General features: G+C 62.5%; 1 protein-coding gene across 16 annotated transcripts in view; it reads right to left on the bottom strand.

Moving 5' to 3' along the window:
• The window catches only part of PIP5K1C (phosphatidylinositol-4-phosphate 5-kinase type 1 gamma), a 61177-nt gene that overhangs the window by 10434 nt on the left and 33001 nt on the right, over window positions 1–17742 (bottom strand). For 10 of the 16 annotated variants that reach the window (XR_012501678.1, XM_074351124.1, XM_074351113.1 and 7 more), the window contains exons 4-14: window positions 16098–16228; window positions 15118–15235; window positions 9094–9246; window positions 8405–8428; window positions 7446–7745; window positions 6920–7125; window positions 5076–5159; window positions 3771–3819; window positions 2873–2957; window positions 973–1134; window positions 30–168 (exon numbers count right to left, since the gene is read on the bottom strand). Coding sequence is in view for 15 of the 16 variants with exons in the window: in XM_074351124.1 (XP_074207225.1) it covers window positions 30–168; window positions 973–1134; window positions 2873–2957; window positions 3771–3819; window positions 5076–5159; window positions 6920–7125; window positions 7446–7745; window positions 8405–8428; window positions 9094–9246; window positions 15118–15235; window positions 16098–16228 (1451 nt within the window). In the remaining variant the exon portion in view is untranslated. Of the gene's footprint in view, window positions 1–29; window positions 169–972; window positions 1135–2872; window positions 2958–3770; window positions 3820–5075; window positions 5160–6919; window positions 7126–7445; window positions 7746–8404; window positions 8429–9093; window positions 9247–11005; window positions 11147–15117; window positions 15236–16097; window positions 16229–17742 lie in introns of those variants that run through there. The other 6 variants (XM_074351117.1, XM_074351114.1, XM_074351123.1 and 3 more) reach the window with 2 other exon arrangements.

Below are 17742 nucleotides of genomic sequence, written 5' to 3'. Positions count from 1 at the left end.
GGCGGAAGGAGCCGTCCTCCTTGGCTCACCTGTACCGTGGCTGCTCTGAGGTCTCTGATGGGGACCGCTCAGGGATGGACAGGGATGTGGAGGACAGGGTTGTGGCGATGGAGGCGGTGGTGGCCTCCTCAAAAGAAGGTGGTGTGCAGGGCAGGAGGTCTGGCCGGCCTGTGGGGAGGAGGCGGTGGGCACATGCAGGAGCCACACCCGGACGGACGCCCCTGGCAGGCCTCTGGGCTCCACCCACAGCTCTGCTCACCCTCTGCCACCCACATCCCCCACCTCCCACCTGCCACCCAACACTGTTCTCCCCAGCAGCTAAATTTAAGAAGACAAATATGCTCCAAGTTCCCCTGGCACAAGGCCTTCCAGTAGCTTCCCACTGCCTTCAAGCTAAAATCCAACTTCCTTCCCAGAGCCCACAGGGGTCCTGCTTGACTTGCCTCACCTGACCTCACCTCCCTCTCCTCCTCACTCATTCTGCTCCAGCTACACAGGCCTCCTGGCTGTTCCTCCAACATGCTAGGCCAGGTCCTGCCCCAGGGCCTTTGCACAGGCTCTCCCCCTTCCTTGATGCTCTTCTGGAACCACTGACCCAGGAGATGGAAGGGAACTTCCAGAGCATCAGCCCCAACCCCATCAAGCACTTCACCCCCCTAGGTCTCTGCACTTCTGAAGTGACAGGAGCCTGTCACCTCCCAGGGGGTGTGGGCAGGGAGGGCCAGTTCTCCGCTCAGCTCTTCCTGTGGCTTTTCCGGGGCCCAGACCCAGCTCTCCACACCCCAGCTGCAGATCTCGGGCTGGGGGCGGGTGACTGTGACCCAGCCCCGCCCACCCAGGCGTGGCCCAGCGGCAGGGCCCCTCCCTCACACTGCATGGCTGCTGCTGCTCCCCGGGCCCCTCCTTTCTCAGTCCCCAGTAGCCCCTTCAACTCCCGTCACAAATGCACCCATTCCTAGCCCACCCGGTCACCTTCGTCCTCCAGCGTAGGGTAGCTGCGGGCCCCTCGCAGGTCGTACTGCGCCTCCTCCCGCTCGCTGGGGATCTGGCTGGCGGAGAAGGCAGCAGTGGGCCCCAGGGGCTTGACGGCCAGCAAAGCACCTCGGCCCTTCTTGGACGGCGATGACTTCAAGGCTGCAGAGGGAGGGCAGCTGGTGCATGGGGTGGCCTGGGAGTCCCGTGGCAGCCCAGAGGCAGGGCCCCGAGGCCCCCATGCCTCCTTTGTCTGAAAGCCTGATTGGTCCCACTGCTCCACCTCCAGCCCGTCCCCCAGGCCTGGGCCAGAAGCAACACTCTTGGCGGAGAAGGCCCGCCCCACTTTCCACCAGGCTTGCCTTGGGAGGCGTCAGGAGTCCCAGCGGGTACCTGTCCTGCCCACGGACAGAGATGGAATGAGAACCGGGGATCCAGCGCCCCCATCCCAGGCCCCAGAATCAGCAGCGGAATCAGCAGCTGCCAGCATTTACCGAGCACTCTGGGGCCGCACTCCCTGTCTCAGCCCTCCTGGCTACGGCTGCCTCTCTCAGACATGGAAGCCAAGGGCCTGGGACAGCGTGGCGCTCAGCACCAAGGGCCTGGCTCCAATCCAGGCTGTGTGGCCTGGGGAATGTGGCTCAGGTCTCTGGGCCCCGGCACCCTCATCTGCAACAACGCGGTCAAGGGAGGCGGGTAAACCTGTGACACCTTCTGCGCCAGCCTGGCCCCACCAGCACCCGTTAACCACCTCTCCCCTCGCCTCCTGTGACCTCTGCCGCCAGGATGGCGGGCACAGCTCCTGGCACACAGCAGGTGCTCAGTTTGCCTAACACGCAGCCAACCAGTTCCCAGAGCCCAGCAAACTCCCAAGACCACAGTGGGAATGGCACCCTGAAAAGGTTCCAGGGAGGGCAGCGCTGGTAAAGGTTAACAACCGGTTCTCCGGGGACAAATGCCAGGTTTGTGGTGTGTGCCGATCTCCATGACGTAAACACTCTCACCAGTCAATTCCAAGGTACAGCCAGATGCCCAGAAAGTGGAGCTGAGTTGGCTGCGAGAGTGAGCTGCAGGCAACCGGGTCTGGCCCAGTAGGCAGAGTGGCCCCACCAAGTGCCAGGTACTGGGCCTGCCTCTCCCTGCTGCCTCCACAGAGCCGCCCATAGTGCGGCTGCCTAGAGAGAGGGGCGCACACCAAGACCGTTCCCACACACACAGACGCTCACTGAGCACCTGCTGTGTGCCAGACCCCTGGCTGGATGCCGGGGACACAGTGACCGGGGCCCACAAGCACCCTGCCTTCTGGGGGAGGACAGGGGTCAGGGGAACAGACAGCAGACAGGCATGTGGGGAGGAAGACCCCTTCAGGCCCCATGTGGGATCTGGCCTGGGGTGGACCAGGACCCCAGACTCTGAAGGCCCAGCCCGGACACGGGATCTTTGAGGCCACCACGGGCGAGGCCACCATGCTCGCCTTGGCCTCCCCAACCACGCCCAGGCTGGCTGATGACCGGCCTCCTTGGTGCTGGCAAGGCCATGCTTCCTAGGCAGTGGCACTTCCCAGTGAGCCCCAGTGCTGGGCCCAGCCCTCCTGTCGCGCGTGAACATCCCTCGCCCTCCCAGTTCTGCAGCTGGGGAAGTTGAGGTGTGGTGGGGGTGTCACCTGCTCGAGGTCACGCAAGTCGGATAAGGCAGAGCCAGGACGGTAGCTCAGCGGGCGCCAGGCCTTGGGCTGCATCCCAGAGGGGCAGCCACCCCAACCGCCCTGCTCTCTGGACCACATCCCTGCCCCAGGCCCAGGGCTGACCCAGCGGCTGGACAGTGCTCTGGGTTTTCCCTGCCCTTGACCGTTCCGCCCTCCTCTCTCCATGCCCCCACCCAAAGGGCCCAGGCGACTCACAGGAGTTCTTCCTGAAGACAGTGTTGCTCATGAACTTGAAGAAGCGCTCAGCGTAGAAGCTGGGCCGGTGCACGGAGACCGTGTCCTGGGAAGAGAAGTGGGGGCCGGAGGGGGGCGGCGGTGAGCGCCGTGGCCCCGCTGGGAGTGTTGGGGGCGGGGGGCGTGGACCCGAGGATCAGGTAGCAGGGACAGGGAGGCAGGGGGGTGGTTTCATGACAACCCCATCTGTACTCCTAATGTTCTGAACTACATGAATGAAACGGCCATTCAAAGAGGGAGAAGAGGGAGCACCGAGCCAGGACGGCGGGGGGGACCCCTAAAGCGGGGCTCGGCAGTGGGCCCGAGCCTGCTCTGTGAGCAGCGCTGCTGGCGGCGGCGTGCCTGGCCCTGCGCAGAGGGAGGCGGAGGTCCTGCGTGGTGGTCCTCAGAGTCTTCCACATTTTGAAAAAACTCACTGTAAGTGCTTCCGAGTTGGCGGTGTACTCACGAAAACACGCATTTCAAGCTGTTTCCAAACTGAGACGGCCTGTCTAAGTGGATCCCACCCCTACGTGGCAGCACGGGTCAGAGCTGGGGCTCAAGATCCCCTCCACATCATATTTCTAGAATGTTCTTTGCCTGGCTGGCCCCTGACTTTCCCGGTCAGTCGTCCCCGGGGGTCCTTCCAGCTCGGCCTGGGGCACCTGCTGCAGGAAGACTTCCTGTGCCCTCCTCGCGGACGGCTCGGGCCCCTCGCTGCGCCGCCTGTGCTTCGTCGTCTCAGCCCCGACCCCTCGGCCTGTGACTGCCCGGTCACAGGGCACCCCCGCTGGACAGTGGCCCCCGCGAGCCTGGCCCAGCAGGATGGTCAGTATGAGTGTGAACGGAACCAAAGGATGGACAAATGAACGGCGCTCACCCCGTCGTGGACAAGGGCCTTCCAGGTGTGCTCCAGCTTCTTGATGAACCTGCAGAGGAGACACAGGCGGGACGTCAGCCACACCCTCAGGTCCCGTGCTTCTCTCCCGGGCAAGCCAGTCCCAGGGGACACTGGACGGTGTCTGGGGATGTTTGTGGTCATCACGACTGGGAGTGTTCCTGGCATCGAGGGGACAGAAAAGCCTTGGCCTAGAGGAACTAGGCCACCTGCTGCCTCAGCCAGAGGCCACTCCTCTCTTTCCTAATCCCACGGCCCCTGCTCTGCCTGCTGACAGCTCCCACCAAGGGTGCTCTGGGGCAGGACGTGGAGAGGCTGTTGTGCGAGGCCCTCTGTGGGGGGTGGTGGGCCAGCGCCCCTGAGCTCCCCCTTTTCTCTTCCCATGGCTGAGCCTGGCTCCTTTCTGCTGGAGTCAGCGCCCTGCACCACGGCCCCCAGCCTGGCTTCTGCACCACACCTGGGCTGGGAGGAGCCTGCCTCCTCCAGGCAGCCTTCCTGGATGCCTCCAGTCTGTATCGAGGAAGGATCCCCTCCTTGGGACACAGCCCCTTACAACACACTGCCCGGGAACGAGCTCTGGGCTACCTGCCGTGTGCTGTCCTGCTCCCCCGACCCCACCCCAACCCCTCAGGCCTCTGTGGAACCCTGGCCTGCTACATGGAAAGCTGCCTGCTCCTGATCCAAACAGCAAGGGAGATGCCCACAGGAGACGAGGTCAGCCCTCAGGTGGGGAAAACAGGCTGAGAACGACAGCAGTCAGGAGGGCAGGAGAGACAGGCAAAGAAGTCACCCCACCGCTGAGTGGAGTTCCTGACGTGGGGTGGGGTGTGGACAGGATGGGGAACCGCCATGGCCACAACCTGTCTGTTGTGTGTGGACCGCATGTAAAGAACGCAAGTTCCTCCTACAATTAGAAAACTAACAGTGATTAAGAGATGCCTGTTGCCAAAAACTCACAAGCATGAGGCACGGGTAACAGGGCTGCCCGTCACCCAAGGGTGTCTGTTCCTTCGGGCTGTGCCTTGCTCCTGTCCACGTTCGAGATCACAGGGTATGAGGCACTGGCTGCTAGCATTTACTTCTGCACGTTGGTTGAGGGAACCCTCCAGAGATACTGTGCTTCCCAGCCACAGGGCGTTTCTGCCTTGCTGTTTAGCCCAGCACTTGGCACACAGCAGGCGCTCAATAGACAATCGGCTGGCAACACCCCACCCACCACCCTGCCTCATGCCCTGACCCGGCTCTCACCAGGGCACGGGGAGACGGGGCCGGGGGGCGGGCACCCACCTGTAGGACTGCAGGATGTCGATAATGCCGATGTGCAGCAGCAGCCGCTCCCCTCGACCATTCACAGCAGGGATCCCCCCCATCCTGGGGAAAGAGGTAAGAGCGTCAGCACCCCCAGGGCTGGCCCAGGGTTGGTGTCACTCTCATCCTAGGGCCGCCTGCCTGATCTGGGACTTGGAGGGGACAGGGACAGGGACAGGGACAGGGACGGAGGGAGGAACAGGCAGGACTGATGCGGCCTGGGGCCGGAGGATCTACAGGCGCCCTGTAGGTGGCAGCCTGACTGCGGACCCTCAGAGGGGTACCCAGCACCCAGGAACCCCATCTTGGTGCGGGATGGAGCAGCCTCCTGGCCAGCTCACAGATTCAAAGCTGGAGGCTGGAGGCTGCCAGGGGGTCCTAGCCATGAGACTAAGGTGCACACACATCCACACGTGCATACGTGCAACTCACACACGTGCCGGCACACACATGCACACATGTACACACACACACACACACACACACACACACACACAGGCAGGGCCATGGCTTCCAGATGCAGCCTGGAGAGTTAAAGGCCTCACGCAGCCCAGGCTGAGCTGGCCCAGCAGTTAGTGAAGTTGCACGATGCACCGGCTGTCCTGAAGTCACCATGGCCACAGACCCACCAGCCTAGGCACCCCCAGCCAGGCTCTGCCAGCCACACTCCACACCCGAGCTCACCTGCTGTCCCTGCCATCCCGCCGGGCCCTGTACCGACCCTACAAATGCCAGACGGCTGAGCTCGGGCCAGCTCACGTGTCCCCCCGCCTCACCCAGCCAGGGCCCTGCGGTTGGTGGCCCAGTGTGACAGCTGGGCTGGTGTCAGGCCCTGGCCCCTGCTGTGCACCCTGAAGGCCGCCCCCACCTCTGAGCCTCCTTTTCCCAGTTGAAGATGGGGGGACATCACCCTCCCCCTCCAGGTTCCCCGCGAGGCCTGACCAGGATACGGAAGTGGAGGGCCCAGCCGGTCCCCAGTGTGCTCATCTTTTTTTTTCTTATAAGGGGACAACCTTGACACCTGCCTACAGCAGCAGTGTCCATCTGGGGCAACCCTGCCGCCAGGGGACACTATGTCTGGGGACATCTATGGTCATCACGATGGGGGGACTCCTGGCATCCAGTGGGCGGGGCTAGGGATGCCACCCCACACCCCACGGCACCCAGGACGCCCCACAGAGAACGACCGGGCCCTGAACGTGAGCACGGGGGTGGGGAGAACTCCTGAGGAGGTCTCTGAGACAGAACCCCGAGCCCGCAGGGCAGGACCAGGTCGGCTGGGCGTGTGGGGTGGGGAGACATGCCCCTCCCGTAACTCTAGGGCCTGCTCGCCCCTCCAGCCTCCTGTCATCGGTGTGGAAGGAGCACTGCCAGCCCGGCCCCTCGGGATCCTGGGTCGGGTGTCTTGCTATAAAAGGGCTCCCTCCCCGCTGGCCGTGCCCCCTTCTCCTGGCCGTGCCTCCACACCCTTCCAGTATGGCTTCCTACCGTGGGGCTTGAACCCGACCTGCAGGCCCCACAGGAAGGAGGGGGGTCTGTTTTCCACAGGGGCCGATGACCTCAGTCTACTGACTGATTAACCTGGGTGCCGTGGTCAGAACACCTGGCCCCGCTGAGCGTTCACTGGCCGACCCTCACGGGCTCGGGGTGGGGTGGGGATGCTGCCGTCTGGTTTACAAAAGAGGAACTGGTCAGCCGGGCTTCTGGACTTGTCCCTCTGTCACCGTCCTCGCCAATACCCCCTGCCACTTCTCGCCTCAAGGGGGTGAGGGCAGAGGTGATGGAGTGGGAAGTCCTCCAGCCCCGCCGGCCCTGCCACCTACGTGTCGTCGGTCTCAATGGCCTCCCCACGCGCGGCCCCGCCCTGGATGGACTCCATGGCTGTGGAGTAGAGCGCCTTCTGGCCCAGCGGCCGCTTCTCGTCAGCGGTGCTCTGCGCGCCCTCGGCCTGCCGCTCCCGCTCCTGCTGGTCGATGTTGTGCACGCCCAGGAGCAGGCTGTAGTCCATGATCTTGAAGCTCTCCAGCACCTGCGGGGCGGGGGGTCAGGGGCCGAGCCTTCACCACCCCACCCAGGCCTGCCTGCGCTGCCGCATCCCTGCTTCCTCCACCCTAACGGGCCACGAAGAGCCTGGAGGGCCTTCTTTTTCCCTACAAAGCGGCTGCCCGTGGGGGAGGCCAGCGCGGGGCCCGCACTCACGGGCCGGGACCTGACACGCACTTTAAGCGAAGGGCCCTGAAACACGGGCTGCTTCGGAGGAACGGGAGCGCAGCCTGCGGCCCTCGGCTCACGCCGCGCCAGCTTTCACCAGCGCCCCGTCCCACAGGCGCAGAGGCCGGGGCTGCTCACCAGGCAGTCGCGCTGCAGCGTCTTGACGAGCGCAGAGAAGGTGTCGGCATCGAGCAGCAGCCCCTCGGGCACGTCCTGGATGAAGTCCAGGTCCTTGTAGGTGGGCAGGCTCTTCTCCTTCTCCTTCCTGCTGGCGCGCCGCTTGTACGTGGAGCCCTTGAGGTCGAACTTGAGGTGCATCTTGACGACGCGCGGCAGGACGTTGTTCATCACCACCACGCGGATGTTCTTGCCGCCCGACTGCACGCAGTACAGCCCGTAGAACTTGGGCAGCAGCGTCCGCGGGTTCTGGTTGAGGTTCTGCGGGGGGAGGTGATGCTGTAGCCACTCCTGTGCCCCAAGCTCGGGGACAGAGCTGGCTCCTACCTCAGTGGCACTTCACGCATCCTTGACTCCCCTGTCCCCTCCAGCTGCTCCTCAGGTCTCAGGCCAGGAGCCGCCTCCTCAGGAAGCCTGCCCTGACCACCTCCCCCGAGGACGGCCCCTCACTCCATGCCCCCAGGACCCCGACTACATACCGGCTGACCGCTCCCCCTCCCCACCAACTGCAGCTCCCAGGAGGGTCTGTTTCTACAGAGCCAGGCCCAGAGAGAGACGGACTTTGGATAAAGAGCCCCAGGCGACGCTCCCAAGGCGTCTGGGCCTGGCCTCCCACCAGGTCAGACCCAGCTGTCCCACCCCCACAGCCCACCCTGGGGGAACAGGGGGCATGGCTTCCAGGCGTGTCCAGGGCGGGGGGGGGGGGGGGGGCGGTCAGCAAACGCAGGCCCAGGGGCCAAATCCACCTGGCCACTTGTTTTTGTATAACTGGGAGCCAAGAATGGTTTTACATTGTTTAAAAGTTGATAAAACCAAAAGAAAAACAGCATCTTGTGACATGTTAAAATTATACAAAATGTTCACATCATTGTCCACAAATAAAGTTTTATTGGCACTTGGCCACGCCCACTCACTCACACAGTTTTCCGGCTGCAACTGCAGAGCTGAGCCAAGGGGACAGAGGCCATTGATCACAAAGCTGGAGATGTTCACAGTCTGGCTCTTTACAGAAGTTTGCTGACTCCCCCTGTCTAGAAGAGCCAGGGGTCCCACCCAAGATCACACATGGCAGAGTGAGGGGTGCAGGACCACCACAAGGGAGACAGGCCACAATCTGTGCTGAGGTTTGTGTGGCCGATCCCCAAGCCAGCCAGGCCGGTCTCAGCAGGGTAGGCTGGCACTCAGGCGGGTCCCCACTCCTATCAGTGTGCATGTCAGGACCCCTGCTGCTGGGGGCTGGGGTCTGAGGCTCCTGCTCCCTCCCTTGCCCAGGGGCCTGAGTATGCTTTCGGGTCTGCGTCACACGCAGACCAGAGGTGCCAACTGGCAGCCCAGCCCATCTCCCCAGGGCTTCTCTGAGTCACAGGCTGCTGAGACACGAGGCCCAAAGCCAAGATTTCTGGGACCTACGACTCAGGGGAGTGGGTGGTGGGGGATGGCTACCAGGGCCCAGACAGCAGTTTCCGCTGCACAGGATGGGGCTCGCGGGTGAGGCTCAGAGACCCAGGAAGGCTTGTCTTGGTTGGTGCCCAGGGCTCCCCAGGCAGAGGAGGGAGGGCTGTGAGGTCTGGGCTGGGGGACCGGGCTGGAGGACTCCCGCGGGCCCTACCATGTAGTAACCAGGCAGCAGCTTTTGCAGGAACTCAGCCTCTTTGTGCATCACCGTCTTGATGATGAACTCATCATCGCTAGTGACGTAGAAGAGGGAGCCGCTGGCGCCGGGGTTGGACAGCTCGATCAGTGGCTCGTTGCACAGCGAGTACTGAAAAGGGGGACAGTAAGTGTGCGCGGAGGGTCACCAACACCCCCTTCCCAGGCCCAAGGCCTGGAAGACAACCCCAGAACCAGTTAGCTCCATTTTACAGATGAGAAAACTGAGGCTCTGCGGGGGAGACTGACTGGCCCAAGGACACACAGTAAGGATTTAAACCCGGGCTAAGCCTGCAGCCTGAGTGCTAATCTACTAGAGCATGTTCCTTCTCCTGTTTGTGACAGACAGCTGACCGTGCTGGGTGCCAACACCCCTGGCCAAGGCTGGCTTCCCAGCCTCCCCTGAAGCTTGGTGTGGCCACGTCAGCTCTGGCAGTGAGTCGTGGGCAGAAGCTGCTAAGTGGGACCTGGGAAGGATTCCTAAACGGGTGACAGAATCTGGTGTCTGAACTCCTCTCTCTTTCCCACCAGGGCGCTGACTGGAACCCCAGCAGCCATGCTGGACCGCACGGTGATCTTTGGGACGGAAGCCAGGCACTGGCTAGGCAGAGACAGAAGCTGCGTCTCTGGTGAGCAGCCCTGCTTGGCCCCTCGCATCTCTCCAGCCTCCTCTTCCCACCCACGTCCAAGCTCTGCCTCCGTCTTCACTGCCCATTGGCCCACACCCCCTCCCCACCATCAGACAGTAAGTTCTGAGAAAGCAGGGATTTTCAGGTGATTTTGTTCACGTAACAAGAGGGATCCCCAGTGCCTGGCATACAGTAGGTGCTCAATTTGTTAAGCAAATGATTAAAGAGCGAGGCCTGTAGGGCTTTTCAGCTGAGTCAACGAAGTACTTGTTGGGGTTAAGGCTGTTTGGATCAGGTTTTCTGTCCCTGGCACCCCCCAATCTACTGAGCACCGCTGGGATTCATGGACGAGGCCCAGCACGGGGTAAATGTCGGGTGAACATCTGCCGTGTGGACACGGAGACCGCAGCAGCTCAGGACTGCGGCTGGAGGTGGGGCGGACACGGGAGTGTCACGAGTGCTGCCCCTGCCCCAGCGAATGGCGACGTGCCAGGCCCTCGAGTTAGGTGAGGCTGGGACACTGGCTTGGGCACAGCAGCACATGGAAGTGATGTGTCCCTTCCAGAAACTGCTTTCCGAGCCACGCCGCCCTTCTGGCCCCTGGCCAAGGTGGCCATGCCACTGGGTGGGAAGTGGGCTGTGACAAGGCTTGGCCCCGAGATCCCTGCCCACCCTCGAAGAAAGCAGCCCCAGAGAGGGGCCCCCTCGGCTCTGTACACGCCCCTCGAGATGCCCACTTGGCCCACACAAACCAGCCAGCTCTGGGGGTTAAGAGCCAACTGACCCCGAACAAGGAGCTCAAGCCTGGGATGTGGCCTGACCCCGTGACTGCTTGCTGGAGAGCTCAGCCTGACTCTGCCGGGGCCACAGGCAGGGGGAGCCCCGTACCCCAGCAGTCAGCGCACCCCGGTTGGTGGGCAACGCAGGAAGTCAGGGGCTCCCCCACCTCCCAGCCAGCCATGGCCAAGCCCGGAAGCCACTGAGACCTGGCAGGTCGTGGTGCTGCAGGGATGCCAGAGTCGGTGTCAAGTACCACATCTGTCATCGGGGGGCTATGAGTGGGGCAGGTGCCTGTCAGAGCCATGGCCTCCCCAGGGACTGGAGGCATCAGCCTAAGAGGCAGAGGCGGCATGGCCACGGCTGCTGCCCAGACACCATGGCCCTGCACTGACGTGAGGGCCATGACACCTGCCACTGGAGCCAACCAGCCAGGGGGCCTGCAGGACTCAAGGAGCTACACACCCAGGCTTCTCAGAAGACTGCATTCCCCGATCCAGCAACTGGCTCAGAAATGGACATGTGTCCTCAGGTCAGGTAGAGCCAACCTAAGCCCTTCCGGGAGAGGTGGTATGTGGACACCAGGAGGCAGAGCTGGGATGACAGGCTGCAAGGGGCCACCTTTCTAACCTGCAGAGAAAAGCAGGGAAACACACAGAGCCCTGCTGCTCTTGGCCCAGCTCCTAGATCCAGCTATGCCTGAAGCCACAGCTGCCTCTGGGAGCCCAAGCCCTTGAGCCAAAGGCTATTATATGTCCATAGGCCTAGGTGCTGGGGTGCTCACAAGCTGGAGCCCACTCCCAGGGCTCCTCAGAGCCCACCAACGGCTGGCCCTAGGTCCCACCCACCACCACCTAGTCTCAGCCCTGCACCTTCCGGACACAGAGCAGGGCTGCACTGCCTGATCTCTTGGGCCGGGTGAGGCCCTGACGAGCACTGGCCAGTGCACTGTGAGTGAAGCGGTGAGAGGTTCCCAGGCTGGAGGACTGAAATGCTGCTGTGAGCCCTCCAGGACTCTCCCTCTGCCGCAGAGACCAGACATTTGGGATGGGAGCTGCTTGGTCAGCCTGGGTCCCTGAGTGACACTGATGAACACGGCCCCCAGCCAAACCAGGGTGAACACAAAGTGTGAGCAAGAAACACCACTGCATTTTAGGCCATAAAAATGCGGGGGGGGGGGGGGTGCTGTTTGTTACCCAGCATAATCTGGCTTGAACTGACTTGATGCATGCTGTTCCCACTTCTTATGTGTTACTGACCCCCAGGAGCACCAGGAGAGGCAGAATCAGGCACAAGGGAGGCCTTCCTGGGTCCCCTGCCCAAAAGCCACCTGCCACTTTCTCAATACAATCTGACACCCAAGCGTATTTCCATGTACCCCCTGGTGCACTGATGTCTGATCTCAGCCTCGAGAGGTGGTAATGGGCGAGGCTATCAACCCCACCCAGTGTGGTGGAGCTGGAAGCCAGCTCACGTTGCAGTCAGCAAAGGCCAGGGTATGCCGACTAACAAGCAGCCCCCACATCTCAGTCACACTGTGCCTCTGCTGAGGGTTTGGCTGGGGCTGGGCTCCCTGCTGTCACTCAGGGGCCCAGGTGGGGGCCGCCCTGAATGACCCACTAACACTTTGGGCATCTCCCCTGGAGCAGTGGGGAGACAGTCAGTCCTCACGCCAAGATTCCTGAGGCCTGGTCTCGGCGCTGGGGACACAGCAGTAAGCAAACAGGCTGCATCCCTGCCTCCTGGAGCTGACATTCTAGTGGAGACCAAATATAGTAAAATGGTGTGTGAAATGGTGATAGAGGACACAGAGAAACATCCCGCGGGGTCAGAGGGCAGAGGTGATGAAGGCTGCTGCAGTGGCCAGGTGGCCAAGGAAGGATGTTCCCTCTGAGGACCTGACATGTGAGCAAAAGAAGGTGGCAGAGCCTATGCAAAGGCCCCAAGCAGGGGCACTTGGCTGGAGGACAGGACAGGGAAGGGGCTGATGTGGCTGGGTGACCCAGGGGACAGTGCAGCGGCCTCAGGAAGGGCCCCGGGGTTGGGCCGAGCAGGTCGGCTTTTACTCCAAGTGTGAGGACAGCCAGGGAGTGACCCAATGTGATCTGTGCCTGAAGAGGAGGCTCAGGGCTCTGGGTGTGAGGCTGACGGGGTGCCCGGGGGCTGTGGGGTCCTGCGCAGGGGTGCCAGTGGAGGGTGAGAAGTGGCCGGATTCTGACACACCGGACAGCAGGTTTGACTGGACTCCCAGCGGCTCAGGGAAGACGGCGGGTGGGGGCAGGATGCCTGCAAGCTGCAGCCAGCACCTGCTCGGCCATCTGTCCGCCCAGCTCTGCCCACAGCCAGGAGCCACAAACATCCATGGAACACAGAGGCCCCTGCCCAGGCGTACCCTCTGCCAGGCCAGCCCCGGACCCTCAGCCACTCTCGCCACCTTCGGGCACAAGTTACAGCAACCACGCTGCATGAGAGGCACACCAAGTGGGAAAGCAGCAGGAAGAGGTGCCCAGCCCTGTACAAACTCAGTCTGTGAGCAGAGAACATTCTGCAACACAACGGCCGACAGCTGCCTCTGGCGGGTGGCTCGGTTGAGGCCGTGGGTCTCGGGCTTCACTGGGCGCTGCCCTGACGGGGGGCAGCGGCAAGCAGGGGCTCTGGAGCCCGGTGACCCACAGTCCGGACGTCAGAATGGGGCCACGGGCAGACGCCCCCGGGCGTGCCCCTCCTCCACTGGCGCCAAGGCCAACAGACAAGCTCAGATTCAGGACACGGCCCCCACCTCCCGCCTCACACCTGCTGCCCTGAGCGGAGGTTAAGGGGCATTTAAACCCCGGACAGCACAGGGGTCTCACAAGTGGGGAGAATGACTGCACCCCATAAAACTCAGGCCTGGTGCTGCTGCCAGAAGAGAGACTCCTGCCACCGGGGGCTGAGGCCATGGCTGTGGAGAAGGGAGGACCCCGGGGTGGGGGAAGGCAGAGGGGAGGCTGGGGTTGCGACCGGGTGCCTGATCTGCCCCCCGCCCGCTGCGTGGGCTTCACTCCTGTAGCTCAGAGCGACCAGCCCGCAGGCTGGGGGGCTCTGCTTGCCCTCCGCCCAGCACCCCGTTTCTGTGCTGCATTCCCTGCTTGCTCCCACAGCCGACTCCACCTGCTCCCACCCTCTGCATTCCCAGAACAGAGATGCCCCAGGTCTGAACCTTCCATCGAGTTTCCAGCAAGCCAGGGCCCCGGGGCTCAGAACACCCAGGCCATCTCCTTCCTCCAGCTGCCCTTCCAGGCTCCCTCCTCTCTGCGGCCTGTGCTGGAGGTCGCAGGGCTGCGGCCAGCCTGTCGGGGCCCTGGGGGCGGGACACGCACACGGGAACGCTCCCCCTCAGAAAAGCAAGGAGAACGCAGGCTGAAGGTCACCGAGGTGGGGCCAGACCCCTGAGGCTCCCATGCTTCTCTTATCAAGTTGGAGATCAGGCCCTTGCCAGCTCCCCTCTGTGGACACCAGCTCCACTGGTCTGCTTCCCACTAATGGACACTGAGACCGTTTCTCCGACTGTGGATAATGTCCTGGGTTCCCCTTCCGGGGACGCGCTGAGAGTCTAGGTGACCAGGTGTCACGTCTACTGTGGAACCACCAGGCTCCACACTGAACACTTCTCACTCTGCAAAGCTCACAAACGAATGGGAATGTCTTCAAGGAGCTGGGACGGGGGCAGGAGGGGAGAAGCCACGAGCGGGACATGAGGCTGCAGTCAGAGTGCCAGGCCTTGGCCTGGGCCAGGGTGCCATGACTCCTGGGCACTGGCCGGAGCTGGAGAGCCCTGGGTGACACGTGCTCCTAGCCGGAGCCAACTCCAGTTTCCCACAGACTAAAAACCAGATGGGGACACTGAGAGCACAGCCAGGGCCCTCCAGGCACACGGGACGGGCTGACCCCTAGGGGTGGCAGGTAGAGGATCAGAAACGGATGCCTCCCTGGTGTGAAGTTACAACACAGTGACCAGGTGGGCGTGGACAGTGACCAGGTGGGCGTGGAGCAGACCACGGACCTTCGGAAGCGCAGACTCTGGCTGGTGACCCCGGCGCTGCTGCCATGAGGCACCGTCTGTACATGGCCTCCAGGAGTCCTGACCATGGGTGCAAGGTCAACGAGCCTGGCCTAGGTTTTGCTTTTTCTAATTTGAGAGCCTAAAGCCAGGAACCGGGGCGACAGAGTCCAGGCTGGTGCCCCAAGCGCAGGCGAGGTCTGTTATGGGCAGTCCCCCTAGGATGTGCATGGGAGGTGCTAACATCTGTGGTACCAGCCAGCTCTCCCCAGGGTACGCTCTGACTAAGAGGCCGCGTGGAGGGAGGAGGTGCCCGGCTGGCCGTCAGCATGGGCCGAGTCCTGCCATCGACGCAGGGGGCTTAGAAGAGACCCACCTCCAATTGAGTTCCCTTGAGGCCCCCGCCCCGCCCACCCCCATCACAACCCAGGCAGAAGGCCAGTGATGTCCGTCCCACAGAGACCCAGAGATGATACACAGGTGGCGACCTGAGCCACTGAGTCTAGGCTCACGCTGGGTCACAGGCCAGTCAGCTCACCAAGTAGTCATCCGGCCGGATCCCAAAGAGCTCCCGGAAGTAGCGGAAGGCAACAGGTGCGTAGGTCTTGAACCTGAAGTCCTGGAAGTGGTGGGCGGGGGTGAGGTTGCTGCCTTCACTGCAGAGGGAGCAAGGGAAGCCTGTGAGGGTCCATGGCTTGGGTGCTTCTCCCCTCCCCAACCTGACGCCCCGCCTCCCCCAGGCCCCTAGATGGCTAATCCAATCCAAAAAGCAACATGGGGCTCCTGATGGGACAAAGGGCCCTGGCCGGTCTCAGGCTGTCCCCTAAAGACTACCCTCCTTTCCTTCATTAGCAACGGAGCCCACGGCATTGGCTGGGTACACGGCCACCCACAGTAAGACCACTTCCAGCCTCTCCCGCAGCCCGCTGGTGTGGTCCGAGGACTGTGCTCAGCCAATCGGCTGTGAGTGGTGGAGGAATGACACGCATCCTTTCTTGGTCATGCCCATAAAGGGCAGGGGTATGTGCTCTCCTCCTCCTTTGTGCTGTGGGAATGCAGGTGCGATGGCAGGAGCCTGCGCAGCCACCAGGGAACAGTGGTTAATAAAGCAGCACACTGAAGATGGCAGAGCAGCCAGAAGGAATGTGGGCCCCAACATCGTGGAGCCACCCAACTAGCCCTGGACTGCCTGTCTGTGCATGTGTGTGTGTGTATGAGAGAGAGAGAGAGAGAGAGGGAGAGAGGGAGGGATAGAAAGAGAAACAACAAACTTCTATCTTTTCCTATTTTTAAAAAATCACCATTATATTGCATCCTGCTGGTTTAGCAGCTAACTGATATCCTGACTGACAAAGGGCTGGACCGCAAAGCCAAGGCGACTCCAGGAGGGGCCTTTGCTGTTGTGGGCAGAGAAAGGAGCTCAGAGGATCTGAAGTCTGCTTCCCATTGCGGCTGTCTGTCTGCAGGGCGAGGCTGCGGCCCTGGGAGGCTGCCTGCGCGGGCCAGGTCTGGACCCACCTGGGGAAGAAGATGCTCTCCACAACATAGAAGTCCTGCATGAGCACGTCACGCTCTGGCTTGGAGCTCAGGTTGCCCACGGTGTAGCCGATGCCCAGCTGGATGGCCCCCTTCAATGTGGAGGACGTGGTCTGTGGGAGAAACCGAGCCGCATCAAGACCCCCGGAGCTGATCCCCATCCCCTACCCGGCCACCAGGGTGAGAGGCAGGATGGGAAGCCCCCTCGGGACAGGGATGAGGGCAGTATCTGGCAGCTCGGTCCCTGACACCCACCCCCGTGGGGCCCCCAGGCACCTCCAGGACCATCAGACACACTGCCCTCGGTCCTGTCACTCAGTGCACAAGGTCACACAGCAAGGAAGAGGCCTAGCTGAGATGCCAACACCACTTCTCAGGGCCCCAAGGCCTATTTTCTATCAATTCTAGAAAGTTCTCACATCTTAAAACTGCCCCAACTCAGCAGGGGTCTAACCGCTGGCAGGGCTCTCTCAGGGGAAGGCCCTGTACGCAGTGCGGCCGGGGCTCCACGTCCGCAGACCAGGGCTCCTCCTGCCCGCCTTCAAGAAGCTCTGCCCTGCCACAGCGGGGGCAGCTCTGCCTCTCCACACCTCAGCTTCTGACCCCAGTGGGGGGCACAGGCGACAGTGCCGGCCCTCCTGGGGCTGCCGGCACGCCTGCCCACCTGCAGAAGCACGTGTACCTCTCTCAGCACCGCCGTTCACGTCACCCTCACCCTGAGCTCTAGGCAAGGCGCCTCCTGAGAAGAGTCCCTCGACCCCCAGTGGCCCCATCCCAGGAGCAAGCCCTTCCCCCGCGCCAGGTCACCCGGCCTCAGGCACTTCTCCTGAAGCCCCTGAGATCCACTCCCTCAAGATGCCATCGACTGAACAGGATTATGCAGAGAAGACACACAGACTGCCAAGAGCACAGGCGAAGGTGGAGACACAGTGAGACCTGCTTCCCACACCCTGGGAGGGACGTGATCAGACAGACGGACAGCTGGTGGCAAGGGGATGGGAGGATGGAGACCCCCGCTCGGCCGCTGGGGATGGAAAATGGGCGGCCGCTGCCGGCAGTCTGCGGATCCTCCCACAGAGCCTGCGGGGCCCAGCGGCTCCACGCCCAGGTGTGCGGCCCAGAGACGGACAAGCACGGCGCACAGACACCCGCATGCAGGCCTGCCCGGCAGCGCCGCTTGCCGTCGCTGAAAACCGGAAACCCAAGCGCCCAGCAATAGAGGAGGAGATACAGGAAACAGGCCCCTCCACACGAGGCAGCATCGCTCCGCCGGGGAGGGCGAGCAGCCCTGACACCCGCTGCCACGGGGACGGACCCCAAGAGCACGGTGCTCGGGGAGAGAAGCAGACACAGAAGGGCACAGTGGGTGTCCATGGATGTGAGACGTCCGGAACAGGCCAGTTCCTAGAGAGAGGAAGTGGGTTCCTGGTATAGGGGCTTGGGGGGGGCCTGGGGTACTTGCTGTTGGGGACGGGTTTCTTTTCAAGGCAACAGAAAAGTTCTAAAATTGACTGCGGCAACGGCTGCATGGCTCTGAATGCTCTAGAAACCAGCAAACTGTGCACTTCAAAAGCGTGACTCACTGGGGGCGTGCCCGCTCTCAGCAGAGCGGGTGTATTAGGAGGTG

This window comes from Camelus bactrianus, chromosome 22 (genome assembly GCF_048773025.1).
Source record: "Camelus bactrianus isolate YW-2024 breed Bactrian camel chromosome 22, ASM4877302v1, whole genome shotgun sequence".
Classification (NCBI taxonomy): domain Eukaryota; kingdom Metazoa; phylum Chordata; class Mammalia; order Artiodactyla; family Camelidae; genus Camelus; species Camelus bactrianus.
The sequence above is the reverse complement of the archived record's forward strand: the minus strand, read 5'-3'. Positions and strand labels throughout refer to the sequence as shown.